General features: G+C 43.2%; 1 protein-coding gene across 1 annotated transcript in view; it reads left to right on the top strand.

Annotated features, from left to right (window-relative positions):
- Positions 1 to 10,000, top strand: part of xylt1 (xylosyltransferase I) — a 129,286-nt gene that overhangs the window by 89,652 nt on the left and 29,634 nt on the right. Inside the window, exon 8 of the mRNA XM_084318564.1 lies at positions 2,105 to 2,370. Within this exon, the coding sequence (XP_084174690.1) occupies positions 2,105 to 2,370 (266 nt within the window). The remainder of the gene's footprint in view (positions 1 to 2,104; positions 2,371 to 10,000) is intronic.

Raw genomic sequence — 10,000 nt, forward strand, 5'->3', positions numbered from 1 at the left:
AGGAGGAGGAGGGGAGGTCTAGTTGAAATGGGAGGCAATAAATTATGGAGAGAGAGAGAGAGAGAGAGAGAGAGAGGCCTTTTCTTTTTTTCTTCTTCTTTTTTTTTATAAAGTATGTCACGTTGCTATGCGACTATTGACAAAAGCATTTGGGCTGGGTTGCAGGGGGAGAGAGAAGCTATAGCAGGGGCAGATGCCGTTAAAACACATTGCAGGCATCCGTGTTAACCCTTTCACTACCACACTACCAAAGGGTTAACCCTTTCACTGCGACCATACAGAAGGTTAACCCTTTCACTGCCACACCCTTTCACAACCACACTACAGAAGGTTAACCTTCTGTAGTGTGGTAATGAAAGGGTTAAGTTGGCTTCAACATTATAGAGTTTCTGGCTTATGTTAATGGCAATGGTACTTAAAGGGATAGTTCGAATTTTTGGAACCCTATCCCTATTTCCTATTTACCAACCCATGCACAAGCCATGCTGTTCCTCTGTCTAGCTTTGACTACAAACCGAGCCACTGAGACTTCCTCCACAGTGCACACAAAGTGGAATCCGGTGAGCTTCGGTCAACTTGTACAGACAGGAGCTCCATTGACCCCGTTGACTTTTGTGGCTATAACTAGCCGGAGCTAGTATGAGGAACAGCATGGAATGCGCTGAGAAGGGATTCTACCGAAAAATCTTCAACATCATTGGTAAGTAGGAAATAGGGCTAGGGTTCCAGAAATATAAAAACAACTATAAAAAAAAGCAAAAAAGGACAGAACCCAGTCAGACCACTTTGAGCAATGCCCCATGGCTATTTGCAACAATAGTTCATTAGCATTTATAAATTGATGGTGTGGGTATTGTGATGGATGGACAGACAGTCGGGAGGGCAAATAAAAAATAGCGTCCTCCCTCTATCAATCCATCCATCTCTCTCTCTTCAACCATCCCATTATTTACCAGGCTCCTTTAATTTGGCATGCCTCCCTCTCTCTCTCTCTCTCTCTCTCTCTCTCTCTCTCTCTCTCTCTCTCTCTCTCTCTCTCTCTCTCTCTCTCTCTCTCTCTCTCTCTCTCTCTCTCTCTCTCTCTCTCTCTCTCTCTCTCTCTCTATATATATATATATGTATAGCTCTCTCTATCTATATATCTACAGTAGCTCTCTCTCTTTCTCCATCCCACACTGTCATTGCAAAAAAATAAAAAAAGTGCCTCCTCCACAACTTGGCAGCCGCACAGAGACGGCTGTTCAGGCCCAGACGCACGTCAGCGCAGACGTGTTTGCTGTTAGGTACCACAGCACTGCACACCTCCGCGCTACCTTGGGAGGGTGTTAATCATGCTACAGAGGGGCTAGCGATCTCTTCTCTCGCATCGCGCCGTGTGGTTTCTCCAACCGCGGTTCTCAAGTACCGTATACAGTTTGTCAAGTGAGACATTTAGAGGGTGGAGAAAGTTCGATTTGATGCCACGTCCAACAGTCGCACTATGAAAGCCTGGCTTGTTTCTAGTGGGTAGGAAGTTCTCAGAACTTTCCACCTTCCAACGTGTTTTCCTCTGTGTGGTCGGTCTGAGAGCACAGACCTTTCCACAGACGACCCGGTCATCTTACCGAATGTAGTGAAGGAAGAAAAAACACGTAGCCTCAATTCCCACCCCCACCCCCCCTCCGTCTCGTCCCAAAGCCCCCTGTTGAATGCTCTTTAAAAATCATGAGCCATGAGAGAAGATTTTTTTAGAACCTTGCGCTATTGTTCTAAGCCACGATGAATCATTTCCGTTTGCATAATTTGATGTAATGTAATATTTGATGTAATGTACACACACATAACAATGCACATGGAGAGGTACTGTATATCTATACCACCGTGTCCAGCTAAACTGTCGATGACTGGGTATGACACTGTGTGGTAGATCTGTCTCTCCCTTCCTCTCTCTCTCTCTCTCTCTGTATCTCTCTCTCACTATCGCTCTCCTCCGCCCACACACACACTCCCTTCCTCTGCATCTCTTCATCCTCCTGTCTTCCCAGAATGCCCCGTTTCTTAATCTTCTCTGTTTTTCCTCTTCCCTTTATCTCTCCCCTCCTTCTTTGCCCCCCTCCCCCCACAGCAAACGACACGGCCCACTTTCTTCGCCAGGAAATTTGAAGCCAGCGTCAACCAGGAGATCGTCAACCTGCTGGACAGCTTCCTGTTCGGACCGTTCCCCCAGAGCACCCCGGCCCTGCAGGCCTACTGGGAGAATGCGTACGACGAGGCGGATGGCGCGGCCAGCCTGTCGGACACGCAGCTCACCCTCTACCACTCCTTCTCACGGCTGGGCCTGGCCCGGGCCGCGGCGTCGCTACAGGGAGACGCCCAGGACAGCAGCTGCAGGTGACTTTCATATATACTGTACATACATTACATACTTTATATATACAGACATACATGCATACATACATTACATACATTATATATACAGACATACATGCATACATACATTACATACTTTATATATACAGACATACATACATGCATACATACATTACATACTGTATATATACAGACATACATGCATACATACATTACATACATTACATACTTTATATATACAGACATACATGCATACATACATTACATACACATACTTTATATATACAGACATATATACATGCATACATTACATACACATACTTTATATATACAGACATGCATGCATACATACATTACATACACATACTTTATATATACAGACATACATACATACATTACATACACATACAAATATATACAGACATACATGCATACATACATTACATACACATACGTTATATATACAGACATACATGCATACATACATTACATACACATACTTTATATATACAGACATACATGCATACATTTACATTTACATTTAGCTGATCCTTTTATCCAAAGCGACTTTTATCCAAAGCGACTTACGAGTTCTGTAAAACAAGTCAGCAGGAAGGGTACAACTCTTTCAGCTGAGTAACAATGTTCATCAAACAGTGCTGAAACGTGGGTGCTGCAGTGATGAGTGCATAGTAGTAAAATACTATTAGTATAGTAGGAAGAGTGCATGATAGTGTAAGACAGTAACAAGGTAATTATTATTATTTATTTGTATACATACATACATACATGTGAATGGACGTGGAAATACATGCATGCAGGCTTGCACACGCACACACATAAACACACACACACACACAAGATAAATTCCCCTACAGATACACAAATTCACCCATTCAGACATTTAATTCTCTCTCACTATTTTATTTATTTGTATGTGTCCTTTATTTATACAGGTAAGCACATTGAGGCTTTCTTAAAAACATTTGTACTTTGTACGTTATAATTATATTAGTATTGATGATGTTGTGTGATTGGAAATGCTCGACGACACAATGAGGGCTGAGAACTGAATGAGTGCTTTCGAGTTGAAAGAACAAATTAATGAAAAGAGAGTAACCTGTATACAATAGAAAACACGTTACAGTTCTGACAAAATATAGTCGAACATCAATAAACATGTAGATCAAAGGAAACAAGGACAAGCAACATAATAATAACTCTAAAATATCAGGTGTTCTGTAGTTCATTCCATTTTTACAGGGCATAATATTTAAAAACGTTTTGCCAAGCCCAATTTTTTACATACAGTATGGTGTATCTAAAGCTGACCTAGTACCATATGTGCTGTATTTAAAAGCAATCAAAGGGCAGAGATAATAATGGGGCGACAGTGGCTCGGGAGGTAGAGCAGTCGTCTGGTAATCCGGAGGTTCCCTGTTTGATTCCCGCTCCTCTCGTCAAAGTGTCCTTGAGCAAGACACTTAACCCCTAACTGCTCCCTATTAGCATGTTGGCACCTTGCATGGTTTCCTCTGCCGTCGGTGTGTAAACGGGTCAAATGCACTATTATAGGGACGTTTCATAAGCAGAGCCTTGTAGATAAATACAATGCAATGCATATCCCTTCTCTTAGTTAAAAAAGCCCATCCCACTTTTTCATATAAAATACAATGGTGAATGAGGAAGTGTATCTCCAGTGATAAAACGCAGTGTGCTATGATACGCAGCATCGAGGAGTTGAAGGTGGAGGGAGAGGCATGCATGTACAGAATGTCACCATAATCATAACCCCACCCTCTCATTTGACCCCCACGTCCGCTCCATTGTAAAAACATAATATTTTCACCTCCGCAACATTGCTCAAATCCGTCACTGCCTTTTCCCCCCTGCTGCTGAATCCCTCATACACGCCTTCATCTCCTCCCGCCTGGACTACTGCAACTCCCTCCTCACTGGCATCACCTCCCGCTCCCTCCATAAACTGCAAATGGTCCAAAACTCAGCCGCCCGCCTCCTCACTAACACCCGGTCCTGTGAACACATCACTCCTGTCCTCCACTCTCTCCACTGGCTCCCGATCAAACACAGCATAAACTTTAAAACACTACTCCTCACCTTCAAAGCCCTCCACAGCCTGCCCCCCCCCTACCTGACTGACCTCCTTCTTCCCTACCGCCCCACCTGTTCCCTCCGGTCCTCCTCCACTGCCTCCCTCACTGTCCCGACATCCAAACTCAAAAACGTTGGTGATCGAGCCTTCTCTCGCACTGCACCCCGACTCTGGAACTCCCTCCCTCATTCCATCAGAGACTCCCCTAAACTCTCCACCTTCAAAGCTCGCCTCAAAACCCACCTGTTCTCCCTTGCCTTCAACCCCCCCCCACCCATAACCCCCCCCCCCCCCCCCCCCCCCCTCCAACCTGATTGATGTCTGTCTCCTGCCGCTCTGTCTTTTTGTGCTATCATGCTGTCTTCCCTGTTCCCCCCATGGTCTCATGTTCCTTTTGTTTTTGTTTCTTTGTTTTTGTTTCTTTGTTTTTGTTTCTTTGTTTTTACTTTGCTCCCGACTACTGTCAGCGACTTCGGGGTAATTGAGAAGCGCTATATAAATTAAATGAATTATTATTATTATTAATACAGACATAAATGGTGATTGTACATCTTCTGACTTGCAGTAGTAAACCAATTTATACTGTTTAGAAAGGTGCACACACATAACAATTTAGAAAGTTGCTGAAAGTTGGTTTCATACACATGCATATGCACATGGGAATATTCACACACACATACACAATGGCTACAATGGCTTGCAGTAGGCAACTTCGGAGAAATTAGCAAGAGTGAGTTTACCTGCCCAGCAGATTTGCAGTTCTGCATCTCTTTTCAAGCCTATACATTTTATATATACACCTATAGATTTTCCACAGACCCCCAGAGGTACCAGTAGCTTTAAGCTGAATTTACAAAGCACTGCACCGCTGGGAACACCACTTGGCAGGCCAGAAACATCTGATTTGCCAAAAACAATAGCTCCTTGCATCACTAACCAATCAGATGTTTTGGCCAAGTGGTGTTCCAAGGGTCGCATCGGAAAACTAAGACCATTTACATTTACATTTTACATTTAGTCATTTAGCTGACGCTTTTATCCAAAGCGACTTACAAGTTCTGTACGACAAGCCATCAGGAAGAGCACAACTCTATCAGCTGAGTAACAATGTTCATCAAAGTGTTGAGTGCTACAGTGTAGGTTAGTTTATTAGGACAAGTGCATGACAGTATGGTTAGTTAGGGTTAGATTTTTTTTTTTTTTTTTTTTTAATTCAGATAATGGTTGAAGAAGTGAGTCTTTAGTCGACGGCGAAAGATTGGACGTGTTTCGGCTGTCCTAACTGGGGTGGGTAGTTCATTCCACCATTGTGGGGCAAGGACTGAGAATAGGCGACTTCTCTTTGATGACCCTCCCGGAGCTTGGATAGGAGTAGGTCTGAGGCGGCCAGAAGATGCAGAGCGTAGGGGTCTTGAGGGTGTGTAGTTAGAGACCATTGACCGGAGGTAGGCGGGAGCAGTTCCCTTTGCCGCACGGTATGCTAGGTCAAGGGCATTGAAGCGGATTCGTGCAGCAATGGGGAGCCAGTGCAGGTCCCTAAGAAGTGGGGTGACATGGGCCGACTTCGGTAGGTTTGAGATCAGACCACTGATCAGACCACTGCTGGGCAGGTACTGTACACTCCTCTTGCTAATTTCTCCAAAGTTGCCTACTGCAGCATTAATTCACCTACAGTATGCCATCCATCACACACACACACACACACACACACACACACACACACACACACACACACACACACACACACACACACACACACACACACACACACACACACACACACACACACACACACACACACACACAAAGGTAGTAGCTGGAAGTTATTTTCACAGAAACGCACGCAAATGCACGTGGAATCACAGACATACATACACTTAATGGCACGCACACACACACACACAAACACACACACACACACACACACACACACACACACAAAAACACTAATAGATAAGTTCCCCTATACACAAATTCACCAATGCAGACATTTTATCACAGATGCACACATGCACAAAGACAGCAGCTATAGATTAGAGTCATACACATAATGTATTATGTATGTACAACTTAAAACATATACGTATGTGAAACATGTCCTACACATATTCCACTGACACACACACTCATCACATGGATGAATATACCTATTTATCCAAAGAAACATTCATCTCACACGCACGCACGCACGCACGCACGCACGCACGCACGCACGCACGCACGCACGCACGCACGCACGCACGCACGCACGCACGACACACACACACACACACACACACACACACACACACACACACACACACACACACACACACACACACACACACACACACACACACACATCATGCAGATGGAAATGCCAGCACTCTCTCTCTCTCATTCAGTGATGCCAGACACACCCAGGCTTGTGTATGAGAAACCCCATAACAGTACCTATAGAAAAGCTTGTGTAACACTCCTCATACACCTATATCTATATACATGTAGATACAAACTATCCATCAGGGATTTTTTTTTTTTTAATTTGTTTACCTTTATTTAACCAGGCAGCTATAGGGAACACTGGGTTGAGCAGCCCCCTGAGGTGATGCTTCTATGTAGGTTGTGGTGTTGGAAGTTGTCTTCGGGAGACCGGTGTATTATTAGTGGGATCTGTATTACTTCCAAAGCAATGTTACAAGCATCTGTTTACAATGAGAAGGAAACCCACACACGCTCTTCTCCTAGGATCCCATACTGTATGACATGCTCCCATACGGTGAAGAAATGGAACATTATTTTTGGTGTGCCTTAGTAATGGCTTCAACTGCATATTATGTGGATTATCATCAGTTATAGAAGCTTCTGAATCGTGGGTAACTGAGTTGAGAAGCAGATTGTTCCTGATCTACAATATAAAAAATTATGTGTCAGTATGTTTGGGTTGAGATCTACGGAAGCCGAGACCGGCCACGTCTTTATTTATTATTTTATTGCAGTTTTCTCGTGATCATTTTTTTCGTTATCTCGATATAACAAAGTCAGTTTGCTTGTGATTCATTCATTCATTCCATTTATATAGCCCTTTTCTAGACACTCAAACCGCTCCCCACAATGTAGGGTGGAAATTGCCTCCTTCATCACCACTGGTAGCACCCAACCTTGGGCTACGCAGGCTCAATGGCTGCCATACACTGGCACCAGGCACACATCACACTACACAATGGCTGAATGGCTCAGGAGACAGGGATTGATATCAGCCAATTAAGGGGAAGGGATGATTAGGTGGCCTTGATGTCAGAGACCTGATTGGGAATTTGACCAGGAACATCGGGGAACCCCCTACTCTTTGCAATAGGCGTCCTGGGTTCTTTAACGACTGAGATTCAGTCAGGACCTCAGTTTAGCGTCTCATCCGTGATAGCGACTTATTATTTAGTTATCTCGATATAACAAAGATTGTTTTCTCATGATAACGGATTAATTTATTCCATTATATCGATATAACAGAAGACTTTTGTTTTGGTGGGATAATTATCCAGAACCATGTGCAGAACTCGAAAGTCCAAAGTGGAACTGTAATCAGGGAAATCAAGTTGATTTGCTTCACTTAATTTTTATGGCATAATATTTTGTAACATCTTGGGCTTGGAGAGAGTATTGAGTCTTTCCAGTCGCAAGGCTCAATTCTGAGTGAAGTCACAAGTCATTGGTGTTAAAGTCAAGTAATGAATTCATCAAATTTGTGTCTCGAGTCCAAGTCACGTGACTCAACTCCACATGTCAGAGAATCTGTAATGACATCAAACAGCAACTTCTAGGTAAAAGAGGGGTTACTATTACTACCCACACCTCAGGCTCTGCCAAGTGAAATTCACACCATAATAAGTTATTAAACTCAAACCCGCACATCTAATCCAAACAAAGTGCAATAGATAGATAGATAGATAGATAGATAGATAGATAGATAGATAGATAGATAGATAGATAGATAGATAGATAGATAGATAGATAGATAGATAGATAGATAGATAGATAGATAGATAGATAGATAGATAGATAGATAGATAGATAGATAGATAGATAGATAGATAGATAGATAGATAGATAGATAGATAGATAGATAGATAGATAGATAGATAGATAGATAGATAGATAGATAGATAGATAGATAGATAGATTATTTATAATGAACATATATAGGAGTATACATATAGAGGCCCACCATTATCAAAAGGATAAAAACGCAAAAAAGCTTACAGCTTATTTCCATTGCGGTCCTTCAGATTTCTGTGAGTAAAATGTCTAAGTGTATGCCTGGATGTGTGTAGGTGTATGAGAGTAAGTGCAGCATGATACAACATGCACTTGTCAGAGCCTGTGGGTAAAGCGAGGGTGTGCCCACCACGCAGGGGGGAGGAAAACATAGGGAGATAAAATACAGTAAAAAAAATTAGATACAATAAAATACAATTAATACAAATTAAAAATATACCCCTCAAAACCTAATAAAATACCTTAAAAATAAATAAAAACAACTAAGATAAATAAAATATTATTTAACCCATGTTCTGCTTCTCCTGATCCAGCTCTTTACTCTTTTACTTTTTAGGGACTTATTAATTTAATGTCTGCTGGTAGCCTATTCCAATCTACTGCCGCATACTAACATACATACTAAGTGGGGATGTTTTGCCTAGAGGTGGCAGTTTGACAGCGTTACTGATCCTGTACCTTTAAGAGGAACGCAGTGCCTTCTGTGCATTGAGTTGGTAGTTGGTCCACGTAAGCAGGGCATCGCCGTGGCAGGGCGTCCCGTGTCGGCACTCCCCTGTTGCATTGTGGGTGTTCTGCAAGACCCCCATGGGTAGAGAGAGAGAGAGAGAGGGGGGAAACATGTTTCCATCTGTCAAACCTCAAAACCACTCCATGTATCTGCTCCATCTGTTTCAACTCATGTCCTCTGTCTGGAGAAAAATACTGAGAAAGAGAGAAGGAAATGAGGAGTGTGTGTGTGTGTGTGTGTGTGTGTGTGTGTGTGTGTGTGTGTGTGTGTGTGTGTGTGTGTGTGTGTGTGTGTGTGTGTGTGTGTGTGTGTGTGTGTGGTGTGTGTGTGTGTGTGTGTGTGTGTGTGTGTGTGTGTGTGTGTGTGTGTGTGTGTGTGTGTGTGTGTGTGTGTGTGTGTGTGTGTGTGTGTGTGTGTGTGTGTGTGTGTGTGTGTGTGTGTGTGTGTGTGTGTGTGTGTGTGTGTGTGTGTGTGTGTGTGTGTGTGTGTGTGAGAGCGAGAGAGAATGAACGCGACAGGGGGGGGGGGTCATTGTGGTTGTACAAATCTTTGTAATTGCCGGATAATGAACATTTGGGGGGGGAAAGTATTTACTTTTCGGGAAACAAGCAAACCTCAGTGTTCCACAAATGTGTGTGTGTGTGTGTGTGTGTGTGTGTGTGTGTGTGTGTGTGTGTGTGTGTGTGTGTGTGTGTGTGTGTGTGTGTGTGTGTGTGTGTGTGTGTGTGTGTGTGTGTGTGTGTGTGTGTGTGTGTGTGTGTGTGTGTGTGTGT

This window comes from Notolepis coatsorum (genome assembly GCF_963971535.1).
Source record: "Notolepis coatsorum genome assembly, chromosome: 7".
Taxonomy (NCBI): Eukaryota; Metazoa; Chordata; class Actinopteri; order Aulopiformes; family Paralepididae; genus Notolepis; species Notolepis coatsorum.